The sequence below is a fragment of the Panthera uncia genome (genome assembly GCF_023721935.1).
Source record: "Panthera uncia isolate 11264 chromosome C1 unlocalized genomic scaffold, Puncia_PCG_1.0 HiC_scaffold_4, whole genome shotgun sequence".
Taxonomy (NCBI): domain Eukaryota; kingdom Metazoa; phylum Chordata; class Mammalia; order Carnivora; family Felidae; genus Panthera; species Panthera uncia.
The window spans coordinates 46,038,886-46,054,715 of NW_026057585.1; the positions used below are offsets into that span (position 1 = coordinate 46,038,886).

Genomic DNA, 15,830 nt, shown 5'->3' on the forward strand with positions numbered 1-15,830 from the left:
ATGATACAGACTTAATTACCCATCACTTCTGTGCATTCAACTTAAAACCCCATTCTCTCGGCAAGCATAATTTTGAGTAAAACAAATGCAAGAAGGAAGGAATTTTTTTTCTTTTTCCTTCCTTTTCTTTCTTTCTTTCTTTCTTTCTTTCTTTCTTTCTTTCTTTCACCTCTTAGGCATTTATTTTTTGCTTCCATATAGGAAAATTTGTAAAATGCAACTTTTCAATTGTTCCTTAAGCTAAAGTTGAGTCTGTAACACCATTTCATCACTGGGCATTATTTTATAGAATGGTAGCTGTCATAAAACTACATTAAATCTAACACATGGCAGACTGCATCTTAGAGTCTGTTGAGTATAGTCAGGAGGCGCATGTAGCTGGTGTTATCAATGCTGAAATGTTGGCTTTGTAGCTGGTTGCTGCATTGAAGACTAACAGTCATGACTCAGTTTGCGCACACAGGTACATGGTACATCCATGGTACATCCAGGTACTCTTTGGATGCTACTTTTAGGACAGCATATAAGATAGTTTTATGAGCAGCTGAAATATTTAACCTACATATTTAAATCTGCATAGTTATAAAAGAAACCACGCCTTAGATTCATAGCATGCTAGAAATAAAAGTGGTTTTGGAATATGTGAGACTTAGGGGTGCCTGCATAGCTCAGTTGGTTAAGTTTTGGACTTCAGGTCCGGTCATGATCTCACAGTTAGTGGGTTCGAGCCCCGTGTCTCTGTGCTCTCAGTGTGGAGCCTGCTTTGGATCCTCTGTCTCCCTCTTTCTCTGTCCCTCCCTCACTGGCACATTCTCTCTCTCTTTCTCTCTCTCTCAAATTTAAATAATAAAACATTAAAAAAAAAGAATATGTGAGACTTAGGTTCAGATTCTGGCTCTGCCATTTACCAGGAATGACCTGGGACAAGTAGATTAAAATAATATTAAGTCCCAGAATCCATATATTATCTAGTAGGGAATTTTAGAGGATTAGAGGATATACATGTAAAATACAGTGCCTGTTAGATCATTGGGATAATAGATTATCCAGGGAGAATATTTAGTTTCAAAACTTGTAGATTTATCATATAAATGATATTTACTGATCTAGGTTCATGAGTATTTGGGGACTGAAGAGAGCTTATTCGTTTCAAAAGAAATGTTGTATCCTGATCTACTATACATTTCCAAAATAAATGTATCTTTAAAAGTACAACATAAAGAACTTCCCTCTTTGCCTTTCCTCCCACTTTTCAGTACCGTTGATTCACATTATTCCACTCAGCTTATATACTAATGTGTGTCCTTCTGAAAGAGAAAAAAGGATGGAGTTAAAGATAAATTCTCTCTGAAGGTGGCTACCCATTTTTAAATTGGTTAATGAGACTCTGTGGGCAGATCCTGATTTCCTCTTCAATGCAAGCTATCTTGGTAAAGCATAACCACTTGAGGTTTGACAAGCAGAGGCTACCATGGTCCGCTCAGTTGACAAGTTATCTCCTGTCCCAGGTGATGGAGAAATAGTTAGTCTGTGCTCACTTTAGATCAGAAAGCTATTTGCCAGCAAGGGACTACTGAGACATGTGCGGTATGTGCCCTCCCTCTCTGACACTGGGAGAAAAAGACTAAAAGAAGTAACATATGTCTGTTGGGAGTTCATCAGTCTAGTCACTAGGAAAAATATGTGTGTCCCCAGAGTCCTTTGTAACCACTTATTTCATGCTCTCTTTATATTTATTGAACTCATTCTGCATCTGCACACTATTGTAGAAGGTAGGCATTTAAAGATGAATAAGGAGAGCCTTTTTCCTTTCAGAAGGAGAAGCATAAATACACATAGTATAAGATATGGTACCTAATAAATATTACTAATATTGGATGTGGTAGGTGCTGTCATAGAAGTACATAGTAAATATTATGGTAGTACAGAATAGTGAATGATTAATTTTGCCTGGAGGATTCTAGAAGGCTTCAAAGAATAGGTGATACTGGAAACCGGGCTTGCCAATTGAATACAGAGGATTGGAAATTGGAAAACATTTTGTGGATGGAAGAATAAAAGCTGAAAGAATTTATAATTCTTCAGAAAACCCTTATATGAAGACAGTAATTATATATTGTTTAGAGTTGTAGTTCAAGCAGATAAAGTTGGGACCCATTTGGGAAAGACCTTGAATGATTTGCTAAGTAGCTTGGACTTTATTCCTGAAGCAATGAAATGCTAGCTATTTGGAAATTACCATTAGGGAAAGACAAGGATAACATTATGTTGCTGAAAATTACCTTCAGTAGAAATGTGGGGAATAGCCTGCAGTTGGAGATTGGGCTAGGAGGAGACTACAGGCAGAGTCCATTACAAGAATCATGAAGCAATCTGAAAAAAGAACACAAGAGGATAGATATTACTCACAGTTCAGTGGCAAAGTGGTGCAGCTCCTGCTTCATGTAACATGTTTCATTGACTGAAGAACATTAATTTAAGAATCTCTATGAGGCAAGAAATTTACATCAATAGTATAAACAGTTCTATGTAAGTTTCTTGGATGAGGCTGAAATTTCTGTGCAGGCCTTTTATGAAAATTATGTTTTTAAAATTTATTCTCCCTTCCTTCTTATTATAGCTAAATGTTGGTGGGTGGGTAAAAGTCTGATGATTCAATCATGTATTCAGTCCACATTCAGTAAATCTTTATGGATTGTCTTCAATGTTAGAATCCATGCTAAGTGTAGGAGATTGAATTAGACACAACCTCTGTCTATTGGCATCTCAGTGTTACATGACCACAAATAAATGATGCTATGTGTCAGAAAATAGCATAATGATTCTGTGTTTCACAATTATATATGTAATATTTTAGGGGAAATTCCCATTGAATATCCAAAATAAACCCATTTTAAAATATAATTTTGAGACACAATGATTCCATTTCATTTTGAGGAAATAATCGCAAACTCTTGGTAATGAACAGATGACATTGTGCTAAACCATCAGTACAATGAGAGGTTAATCAGATTATTGTGTCTCTGTATTTTAGATAATTCTGGACCACGGAAAACATTTTTTACCTCTGTAGTTCAATCTGTAAATGTATGATGTTGCTTTTCTTGTTCTTTCCTTTCTTTCTTTCTTTTTTTTTTTTTACATAAATCCTTTCTACAAGATAAAACTCGAGTGCCCACAATAGTTACTAAAAATTTTATTGAGGGTAAGGAAGAAACTATGTCATTGGTTTTAGCCCAGAGTGAGGAAATTTAGAAATGACCATTTATTTCTTCTTTTGAGACTGCGTATATTTATCCCACCAAAACCTTGGCTCAGAGGAAATACAGTTTGGGAGTAGGTGAACATTTGAGAATGTGCTATGGAAAACATTGAAGTTTCAGTAGTTCTATTTCTGAGAAAAAAAAAGAACCAAAATCTTCCCTTAAACAGCTATTTATCTATAAAACAAATTATTATTTTTTTAAATCGAGTCTTGTCAAAATGGCCCTACTTAAGGGCCACGAGTATGGAGTTTGGAGAATATAATATAATGGATGGCACTAATGTATCTGTCTTAGTTAATTACACGGAAACTTTTGGAACTTGAATAATGTTCATTGTTGATGTCCATCTCCTGCTGAGTGCTGCTCCAATTGAATGTCACAGAATTTTATTTACCCTCACTTTTATAAGAGTGTTCTGTAATCCTGGAGCTTATTGTATTAACTCCTCCTCTAAACAAGGGCAGAGATGCAAATAAAGAGGTTATTAAAATCGCCTGTAAAGACATAGATCTTTCATTAAAAGTTTCTAGACAAGCAGAAACACATAAGCTTAACTCAAGGAGATTAACATGGTTAGGTTAGAGGCTAATTGTGTTTTGCATCTGAAATGTAATAAAAGTTTGTACCCTTCGGGGGAAAATACAGCTAAGGTTCATCAATTTTTACCATCTTTAATTCTGCAAACCCTGGAAAACTAATTCAGAGCAATAGTATGGCTAGTTAAGATGATAAATCTCTAATTAAACATGGAGCTAGCTTCTTAAATGAATAATCTGTATCTAGATCTCAATGTGTCTCAGCATATTTAACTGTCTGTATGTTGGAGAAAAATCAGAGTAGGTTCATAATTTTCAAGGTAGAGAGCTTGAGTTATTTTGGAAATGCTATTGACATGAGTGTAAATTATTAATATCGTAATTTCCTAAAAGCAATTTTTGCCACTTCATGAATATGAACTTTATGAAAATTTTATTATAATTTTTCCAACCAATTACTTTGTCACAGGACTACAAGATGGATTCTTTTAAAGTCTGAGTTTCAGTCTAAGTCATGTTGAAATCTGAAATAGTTCAGGGACTGTTATGGAAGGGGCACTGTGACCAGTGTGTGAAACAAAGATTACAAATCAAGCAGAAACATTTTGTTCTCCAAATGTGGTTTTTGCTGTTTATTTTATGCTTGCAAAATAGCGGTTAGTAAAAGTATGTGTTAGGATTTAGCATGCAGGGTTTATAAATGTATTAGAAGTATTTGATTTTGTAACTATTTTAACATGTTTGCTGAATGAATATTCATGGATAGTTAGATCTGCAGTAGACTGAAGTTGAGAATTTTGCCGAATATATGAGCAAAACCAACCAAAAGGAAGGAAGTTACTCTGTTTCATTTTGTCTCTCTCACACACACACACACACTTCAAACTATCTATTACAATCAGTATATTATTACCAAAAAAAAGTTGCCAAATTATCTATGTGCTTATAGTTGTATATTGGATAGGTAAGTCAAAAATACTTAAAAAAGAAATAATTTTAAACTTTAAACAATTATAAGGTAAAATGAGTAAATCAGATATCACTTGAAAATGTCTGGATCTGATAAGGAACAACCTGACCTGTCAAGGCAAAGAAACTTTTACCCCATAGTTCCCAAAAAATGAATGTTCTGTGAACCTACAGAAGAAAGATGTAAAAAAATATGGAAGATCTGCATGGTTAGAGATAATTAAACCATTTTTTTGTGGACTTGCATTGTGGACAGAACTTACTGGCTTTAGATGCACAGGCTTAAAAATAGGAAATCGAGGACCCTAGTAAAGAAGACTCATCTTCTATAGATGCTAGCCTCTATGCAGCTCCTTTGTTGACACTTTGTCATATTAAATTACTAGTATTAAATTACTAGATGGTTGAAGGAAAAGAAAGGCAACAAGAAAAATGAAAGTTAAAAAAAAAAAAATCAATGTGTTGCAGTAGGTCTTGGGACCAATCTGAAAAGACAAGCTTCTAGTTGTATTTCCAATGTGCCTTTTTCATTTTGTGGTGTTGTAAAAATAGGGTCTTCATTAGATACCTCTGGTGTTTACAATTCCCACAGTAGAAATAAAACGGAAATGAGATGTTCCATTTTTAATATTACACATACAATCATTTTAAAGTGTGGAGGTTAATTCCCCCACAAAAGTGCATGAAAGGAATTAAAGGAAACAATTTGAACATTTTAATTTTTTTCATGCATTTCAAGGAGAGGAATTAGGCACCAAAACACAAAACAATTATATGTGTAATTTAAAATACATATTGATTTTTTTTCAGAGCAATTGATAGGCAGTGGTACTAAAGTGTAAAGCTTACCTTGCGTAAATGAAACATTTGTATACCTAATAACATAAAACTAAAAGGACAGCCGAAGCAGATGCCTCACTCACCAAGATGATAATGAAACAGTAACATGAATTCTAGTCATTGTTACTTAGAAGGAATGCATGAAACAACCTAGACATAGGCAAAACTACTATTTAAATTTTCCACGTGACTCCTTGCTATATTACAAAATTTACTGCCGTGCTTATTTAGACACAATTTGGATCCCGAACAACATTTGATAGAATCAACAGCCCCAAACCCTTCAACTTGCTGCTAACCAGATAGCATGGCAGATATCATAGAAACTAATAAGAACATGCTTTGAGTTCTAATGTTAGAGATTATTAAGAAAGTTTTTCTCCTGCTTCTCTTTGTCAAGTTCCTCCACTTTTGGCACTTTCAAGTACAAAAAGTTTGTGAGTTCCATTTGTGATGATGATCATTTCCTTTCAGACTACCAGACTGAGTCTTATTGTATGCAAGGATCCATCTTGTACCAGGCATAGTGAAAGTACATGTGAAGGGAATGCCCAGATCCTGAACTCCAAAGGCAGATGTATTCTGAGAAACTTGAATGTGTGTTCTGCTTGGCCGACTATGCTCAGATGTGTACAGTCAAGTCAAGAAATATCAGGAAAAGAAATGTAGGGGAAAATCAGAATATGTGTATGTGCTGTGGATTGAACTGCGCGTCCCAAAATTCATAAATAAAACTCCAAACCCCAAACCCAGGTCCCCAACGTGACTATATTTGGAGATAGGACTTTTAGGAAGTAATTGATGTTGAATGAGATCATAAGGGTGGGGTCCTAATATGGTACGGCTGGTGCCCTTACAAAAGAGGAAGACAAACCAGAGCTCACGCTTTCTTTTTGCTATGTGAGAACACACTAAGACAGCCATCTGTGATACAGGCAGAGAGCCCTCACTAGACATGAACCTGTGGCACTTAGAGCTTGGACTTCCAGTCTTAAGAACTGTGAGAGAATACGTTTCTGTTGTTTAAATCACCCAGTCTACTTTTTTCGTATTTTGTGATGGCAGACTAAACTGACTAATGCAGTGTATGTAAGGGGTAATAGTATGGGGTGGGGAGGCTCTACTCCAGAATTGTGCAGAACTAGCAACAATACTTCATGCTTCTTAGGTCCAGTGGGCTTTCAGCTATATCTAGTCACTAGGGAGGGAAGAAGAGAAAATCTTTCTTTTGTCTTCTACCAAATCCTAAGCTAAGCGAATTGTGAAATTGTTCCTTACTTGAAACCATGACCTAAGAAAACTGTGAAACTATGATAGATACGAGCATTTGAATGTTTCTGTAGAATCCAGTCACCTGGATTAGTACAGAGTCCATATCAGTACTGACCTAAGGCATAGAAAGTGAAATATATGCCTAAAAACATTAAAGTTGAATTTAATTGTATCCCCATTATGCACAATCTGAATTTTGTAGCCATGAAGTTAATAAGGAATTTCTTCTCCCTAAAGTTCGGACTGTGGTAAGCAATTTTTGTGATTATTTTATCCATCTATTCATCCTTCCATTCAATATATAATAATATTATGTACCAGGCACTTAAAGAACTAAGGCCCCACCACCATTTTTACAGACTCTCAGCAGTGGGGGTGGTATCGTTGAGGTTGGGGTGGGGAGGAGGGTGGCTTTATAGAAGAGCGAAGCTACTGAGGTAGGAACTGTGTCGAGGGCTCTGGGAGCACAAAAAAAGCACAGAGGACTGGCTCTGTCTCCACACAGGGGGACTTGACAATACATGTGACTGCATGAGCTGCAGTTAATGGACATGGAAGGACGCGTGTGTGATTTGCCTGTGTGGAATCAGAGAAACAGTTCAGAGGCAGAATAAATAGAAATTGGTGACTAATTGGACATATTACTGGGCAAGTAGAGAAAATATGGTTCAAATAGACTTCAAAAGTTAACTTTTATTTTTAAAATGTTTGTTTATTTTTGAGAGAGAGATAGTGCACAGGGGAGGGGCAGAGGGAGAGGGAGACAGAGGATTTGAAGCAGGTTCTGCGCTGAGAGCAGAGAATCCTACTCGGGGCTCGAATCCACCTACCGGGAGATCATGATCTGAGCCAAAGTTGGATGCTTAATCAACTGAGCCAGCCAGGGGCCCCCAAAGTTAACTTTTACATCCTATTAGTTTTTACTTAAAACACTGCTATGTGTAATGAAAAGGAACTAATTCAATAAAAATGAATTACTGGCTACTGTTCTACATTTTAAATGTAATCAAAGGACATAGATCAGTGAAAATAATATTATTAATGGGCATAAAGAGACATTTGTTTCTTAAAATAGTAACTTAGTTAGAATCCAATAATATTCTTATCACTTCAATGAGCTTCTAAAGTAAATCACTATAATTCTAGCAAGAATTTCACTTACTAGATAGATTATTCTAATTTCAATTTTCCCCACAGAATCTGGAAGGGCACTGACAATGCTAATTCTAAAAGGTTTTGAAGAAAAACCTGTTCTCTTCTGTTCTGATCCTCTGTGTGGTCATTAGCAAAGTAACCCTTCTTGAAATGCCAGAAAATTTTTTTCAATAAATGAATAAATTAATAGCAAATGAATTTCTTATTCTATTTTGGGCACATGCAAAATTAAGGTCTCACTCTTCACTCAGTCTCTCCCTGAACCAAGTAAGACCCACAAAGAGAAAAAAGAAAAATATGATTAAATATGATTAATATGAGTAGTAGATTATTAGCTAAAATCAGAACATGAGAAAGTATTATTGACTCATTAAACATAATTACTCTTTTGGAACTGAGAGGGATTCAAATCCCACATAATACGTACTCAGATCTCTCAAAGAGCTTACTGACTTACCAGTATGGTAAGAATAATAAATAGGAAGTAAATGGAGAAGAAAAATGCATTCAAATCATTTCCATAAAAAGTTGTGCCCAAACTATATTTTACTTTTCCCAGGCACATCTGAAGTGGTGTTCATTTTTCCACATTGTTATATTTTTGCTGTAAGCATTTAATATATTTAGAAATAGGATAGCATCCTCTTTTCAAATAAAATATTCAATAATTACTATGTGTACACATATTAATTAGTAAGGCCTTAGAAATGATAGGTGCCCACAAGTGCTTCATAAGTGAATAAATGCAAATAAACACACCTTTTCCTTTGTTTTGATTTTCCCCTGGGGTACCCTGTGTTTGTAGGACAAATAATTTTATGTGGGCAGATTTTTTCATTTTGTGATTAGTACAGGAAATTGGCCTGGTAACTAAGGCCAATCATATACAAAGAAATTATATGTAACAGTTGAGTTGTGTTATCTAATACCAAGTATACTGTCACTGTTTGGTGTTTCTAAATGTTGAAATCAAGGCATAATCTGCATACTGGCATATTCAGGCATATTTCATTTTCCACCATTTTTTAGTAAAATTAAAAAAAATGCATTTTATCTCCAGAAAATCAAGGGAAGGAATACATTTAAGCAGCAGAGAATTCTGGAATTGGTCAGGTCCATCAGTACTGAGAATCACAGTGGAGAACATAAGAGACAACAGTACAAGAAGGTAATTATTTGTTCAGCACAGGGTAAAACATGTCTTTCCGTTGTATTACCTGAAACTAACTGTAAATACCTTGTTCAAAATTCCTGGTCTGTGTCACTAAGGACAAAGATAATGTAAACTACATCTTTAATGTAAACTTTTAACCTTTGTTAAATATTCTTATAATATTGGTGAACGTGTGCAGATGTTCACAAAGAGTAGTACAAATAAAATTTGTAGTAACTATTTGGTATCTACAATGAAAAAATATGTACTGAGTTTAGCATTAAAAAATTGTATTTTTTTTAAAAAGTAAAACATGTGGTCCACATGTCACATATTGAATGTGTAATCTTGATAATTATTTAATATTTGGAAAAGGTCTTTGAAGATGAGTAGTGCCTTATATGTTAATATTATTATTTATTATAGCCTCCATGAATCAAATGTATTTGCAAATAAAATGACATTATTTTGATCTCTAGGGATAATTCTTAATTTTTGGTCTCTTCTAAAATTGTAAATCATAACTTCTCAAAATTTATGTTAGAATTCCAACCTAATAATGTAGAGAGAAAACTCCTTTTCTGAAAATATGGATATTGGGGAGAAAGTTTTTATTTTATGTGCAGATAAGGAAAAGACCATGTACTAAAAGGGTGGTATTTTACTTGTATAGATAACATATATGGAAAATCAAGTATTGGGTGAAATCTAACATCACATTAATAATGAAATACTATTGGGGCACCTGGGCAGTTCAGTTGATTAAGCATCCAACTTTGGCTCAGGTCGTGATCTCACAGTTCATGATTGTGAGCCCTGTATCAGGCTCTCTGCTATCAGTGCAGAGCCCACTTCAGATCCTCTGTCCCCCTCTCTGCCCCTTCCCTGTTCACGCTAATTCTCTCTCTCTCTCATAAACAAATACACTTAAAAAAAATATTTTTTAAATAGTGAGATACTACTATGCTTATGGTGAATACTACCCTGGCATGGCAAAGATTGGAAACTAACTTTATAAAATGTCTGTCATCAAATAAATTAAATAGATAAATATTGCTAAATAGAAAATCATGATGTTTATAGATATAACTTAGATGTGTTTGGGGGCAGTTTTTAAAAATAAAATTGATTTCCAAAAATTACTTGTTTTGAGATCATGCAACTTAGCTTATAGAATTGAACCAGGAAAACTGAATAATAAACTCTTCCAAAGAATCTGTGGTGTAAGACTGAAGGTTCAGAAAAGGGTTGCAAAACAGAACAAAAGCAAAAAAAAACAAAACAAAACAAGCAAAGAGAGAGAACACAAACAGATGGAAAGTGCTATGATATAGCTATAGATGTGAATAGCCAGAAAGTCAAATGCATCAGTTATTTGTTCAGTGACAGACCTTCCTAAGGGGCTTCCCTGAATAGAGAAGGGTTTCTGGTTTAATACGAAAAGGCTCTGATGATTTACTTTGCACTAGGTTAGAAAAGATGTTTTCTTTACCATTTTATTTTGCCACATGCTCTGTTTTTTATGCAGAAGATACTCTGCTATAATTTTCTCTAGCTAATGTACCTATTATTTTAAAATTATTCCCCAGAGCTAATTAACTTCAGCAGGTTTAGACCTTATCATCTTACCTTATGGCTTTATATTCTTCTAATTGCTTGAACAATGCTTTCTGTAAGAAGAGATGGTTTCATTTTGAATATTTGGAGTATTAAATTAAGTTCAACAAACATTCAGTTGAAGTTCTTATATGTGTAAGGTATTAAAAAATCTTAAAATTAAAATAGAGAAAATGTTCATGTTAATTTTAAAGATAATTGAAATCTTCTGATATTGAAATTCTGTTGTAAATACAAAACATGAAACTAGTATATTATTAGATATATTAGTAAGTCTCTAAAAGGCTAAAAGGGATTGAAAACAAGTGCAGTATCTAAATAACTCAACATTTCTCATTTTTCCTTAAGTTATATGAGTGAGTTAGCTAATTACAAATAGAATTTGGCTGCAGATATGTAGCCTTTGAGTTTAATGTTAATACCTTGCCATGGTGCCTGGCAATACATTTTAAAGAATGGTTCAAGTGAATTGTATCTAGAACCATGCACAACTTAATGTGTTGTGAAAAATTAAAAGGGGATTTTTAAAAATCTTCATGCTGGATAGATTTTTAATTTAAATGGCAAGAGTTTAATTACTCTTTTTTTTCCTATATGGCCAACTGATTCTAATTTAAATAGTGTGTAAAGTATATTTTTTGTAATTTGAAAGTGACAGTTGATATTAGATAAAACAACTAGACTGTTACATATAATTTGTTTGTATATGATTGGCCTTTCTCAGTTATCAGCTCAATTTCCTTTACTAACCATGAAGATGAAAAAAATCTTCCCACATAAAATTATTTGTCCTACAAACACAGGCTCCCTGTGGGGAAAAATCAAAACAAAGGAAAGGATGTGTTTATTTGCATTTATTCACTTATGAAGCATTTGTGGGCACCTATCATTTCCAAGGCCTTACTAATTAATATGTGCGTGGAATGCAAACATGAATAATTACTTCCTGTCCTCAATAATATCACAATCTAATGACATGAAAAAAAAAACTATCATAAAACTTACCCACACAAAGTAGGAGCAAGAGCGTGGTGGGAATATGGAGGGTGGCAATGCTGACTTGGCCTAGGAAAGTCAAAGAAAACTCTAAGGGGTGAGGTGCATGGCTTTTACTTAGTATGGTCACCAAATCCTTTGAGGCCCTACACTGGGAAAATGCAGATATAACATAAATGCAAAATTGTTCATAAAATTTATGTAATGAGTTTGCATCTATTTTATCCATCTACCAAATTAAACTCTTCTCAAAATGTCTCACTATTTTTATGCAAAAGTTAATGGTCCAATTCTATAAATAAGAAAAAAAAAAGAGCAAGAAATAGAACTTGTGCAAATTAAAAATAAATTAAACTTTAACTCTGTTCAAAATTAATTTCCTTGATAAGGCAGTTGCTTGAATAAGAATTTGAATGTGGAATTTTTTAAACATGGTTATGTACACGTTTGACATAAATTGAGGTTGTCTTCCCTTTGATTGGAAATGTTTTGAACTTTGCCAGTGATACCGAAAGGAATCAGGGCTTCTCTGGTCAGCTATGTACATTAGAAGTTAGCTATTTTCTCTAACACTACATTTCCCCAAGATTCTCATTTGAATTCGTGTGAAGGACTTGTTGGGGTTAGCTTTGACCAGGAATGCTTCTCTAATCTTTTTTTGAGTCAGTGTCAGAACTTTTCAGTCTGTGCCCAATTTAAAAGTCATTTCAGCAGAATCATTAATCAAGAGTTCTGTTGTGATTCCAGAGGTCTAAAGACATATCCTGGAAGGATTGCTCAAGGTTTTGTTACTATTAACCCTGAAGAAGTGCTTTTTATAGCATTTGGAAATTCATGCTGTTGTCTACCTCTAACTTCTCTCCCTGTTTAGGAAGTTGCACAAGGTAACTTGCAGTTTATCATCACTATCAACAACGCTGTCATAGGGACCTACGTGAGAAAGTGTGTTCATTTCTGTGGCTAGAAATACCCGCCAAGTAAGTCAAGCCATGAAGCTCTAGAAAATTATTCTGAGGATGAGCTTTTTTTTCTCTTGAACTTTTTACTCAAAGTTCAATCAAGGGCTTTGGAACATGTGCTCTGGCAAGTTGGCAAACTTCTGTTTAGTAGAGATGAACTTTGCATTCTCTTTTCATCTTCTTGACATATTTCTTAAAAAGGCAGTGATTCAAGACGCTGGCTCTGATAAAGTTGACAACTTTTAGGACAGTAGACAAAAATCCTCTCAGGATTTCTGGCAGTGTTTTTAGTGCCAGTGTTATTCCAACTTAGAAATCAGTGAGTCACAGTCTTGTGTGGATCTCCTTTCTTCACCAAGGCAGCAAAGCCATGTATGTTGCCAAGCCTCACAGGTGCTCCGTCTATGCTACAAGTTACCAAGTCTTTTCTCCCAAGCTACGTTTTCCTTGGGAAAGAAATCGTTCACACTTTTGAGGGTGTCAGTGGCCCTTATAATTTTCAAAGGGGGGGAGGTGGTGCTAGAAAATAGTAAAATTTCTTCAATACTATAAAAATAATACATCATAATAGAAATGTCAACAGTTTTTTTTTGGATATAGTCACTGATGATATTTTATTTTGCTCCAAACTGCAAATGAGCTAGATTCCTTCCAGGGTTCATAGCATCATCACGGTCGGTAAAAAGGAAGTTTTTTTTTTCTTGGAAATGTAATGTTTAAACAAATATTTATATATTGGAAAAAAACTGATTAAGTAAAAATGCATTCCTTTCATATCAAGTTGTCTTCTCATGAGAGTAATTTTGACTCTGCTGCATATTTTCATGATGGACAAATGTAAGTTGTGTCATCAAAAATTGTTGGCCTCAGATTTCCTTCCACCGTAATCTTGCTATTCATTAAACACTAAGTATATATTCTATGAAATTTCATGATGAGTGAGTAGACATTAGTCATTTAGAGAAGCGTTGGGCTTAAAACACATTGGAAACTACACATATAAAGGCAAAGAGTGGAGAGTGCCTACGAGATTTTATAGATAGTGGGTAATTTCATGGGGGGAAAGCTTAGCCTATTGAGGAATAGGGAGAGAAGAATTTCAGAATATGAGACTTGAGGGTCAATGAACAGGTTCCAAAGTTCCATGAACCACCACCACCACCAACAACAACAACAAATAGGGCCGCCTGGCTGGCCCAGTTTCTTAAGTGTCCGACTTGGGCTCAGGTCATGATCCTCACGGTTCATGAACTCAGGCACCTTGTTGGGCTCTGTGCTGACAGCTCAGATGTGTTTCTGATTCTGTGTCTTCCTCTTGCTCTGCCCCTCTCCTGGTCGCACTCTGTCTCTCTCAAAAATAAATAAACATTAAAAAAAAATGAAAAACAACAGCGACAACAACAAAAATAGACTTCTTCTCTTTCATTCTTTTGATTATGAAAAATAGTTTGGTGTCAGATGAAGACAAGCTATTGTTTCACTTTCAACAGTTTTAGAACATCATAGATTGTCATTATTTAAGATCAGGTTGACCTTGATTGGACTTAAGGATCCAATGCCAAGATGCCTCACTCAGGTGACTGGCAAACGGTGCTGGCTCTTGGAAGGAGACTTCAGTTGTTCTCTGTGTGGACCTCTTCATACTGCTCTGGCAGTGTCCTAATGACACGAGCTTTCTTCAGAGTAAACCATTCATGAGAGCACAAGATGGACGCCAGAATGTCTTTTATGACTCAGCCTCCAAAGTCTCACATAGTCCTCTCCTCAGTAGCCTGTTAACAGGCTGTTTCATTCAGTGAAGGACAGAACTGTACAGGGCATGAATACCAGGAGACAGATTACTGACAGCTATTTGGGGGTGCTGACTGCTAGATCCAAAAATGCACAATTGCTGTCATCATACGAGTAGAACCTCTGGAGTAGCCACTCATGGATTAGAAAAAAAAAGTCACTCCCTTTTCCATGTCAGTTAGAATTGAAGTGGAGAAAACATTTTAGAAAGTAATCCAGTTGTTTAAGGGATTGGAATGAGTCAACTAATAGACCCAGCAGCTTGCTTATATTGAAATGTGCATAGTCAGACTAAAAACAATTACTCATTCTTTGTTTGAAAGAGTATGGTGCACGTAATTTTATGACAATTGCTGTTCCCAACTTGAGATTTAAAAACAATTGAAATGGTGCTTGTTATTTATTTTTGTTATAGAAATACCTTTCAATACCAGCAAATACATTAAGTATATCAACTAATTCATTTATAAAGCATATAATTCATTAAGAAATTTATTTTTTCAATATAAGTTTAACGTTGATTATTATAATTAAATTTAATTTTATATGCTATATACATTTAATTTTATATACTATATATTAATTTTAAAACATTTATGATTTTCACAAAATTTTTAGACCTTCCCTTTTTTAGAATATAAAAATTCTATTTTGTCTAGAAAAGTAAAGTGGAATTTAACAGAATCAAAATATCCAACTATTTATAAATCAGCAAAAAGTTTTTTACTGGATGTAGTAGTAAAAAATATTAGTACTTTTCTCCATATTAGCCAGGGGCTGTATTGCCTTAGCCATACAGACTTGCTGCTCTAAACGTTTCAGCCATTCTGGACTTTGGTCCAGTTTATGGAATACAATAAAATGTAATTCAGCAACAATTCAGTTTTTATTAATGCCCTGGAATATGCTGAGGATTGGAATACAAAGATGGTTTTTTAAAGATGGTCCTTACCCACAAAAAATTCACCTTTTATTTATTTTTTTTAATTTTTAATTTTTACTTATTTTTGAGAGACAGTGTGAGTGAAAGAGGGGCAGAGAGAGGGGGAGACACAGAATCTGAAGCAGGCTCCAGGCTAGCAGCAAAGAGCCTGATGTGGGGCTCGAACTCACAAACCGGTGAGATCATGACCTGAGCCCAAATCGGACACTTAACCGACTAAGCCATCCAGGCGCTCCCAAAGTTCACCTTTTAATAGGGGAAGTTGACATGTCCATATTTAGCTTCTTCTCTGGTTAAGGTTGTGTGTATTAGCCATATTCATAATGATGTTGG

General features: G+C 34.9%; 1 protein-coding gene across 2 annotated transcripts in view; it reads left to right on the top strand.

Moving 5' to 3' along the window:
- The window catches only part of NEGR1 (neuronal growth regulator 1), an 841,086-nt gene that overhangs the window by 210,752 nt on the left and 614,504 nt on the right, over positions 1–15,830 (top strand). The window contains exon 1 of one of the 2 annotated variants that reach the window (XM_049618499.1): positions 7,521–9,206. The exons of the other annotated variant lie outside the window; for it this stretch is intronic. Within the exon in view, the coding sequence (XP_049474456.1) occupies positions 9,082–9,206 (125 nt within the window). The 5' untranslated portion in view covers positions 7,521–9,081. Of the gene's footprint in view, positions 1–7,520; positions 9,207–15,830 lie in introns of those variants that run through there. 2 annotated transcript variants of the gene reach the window in all.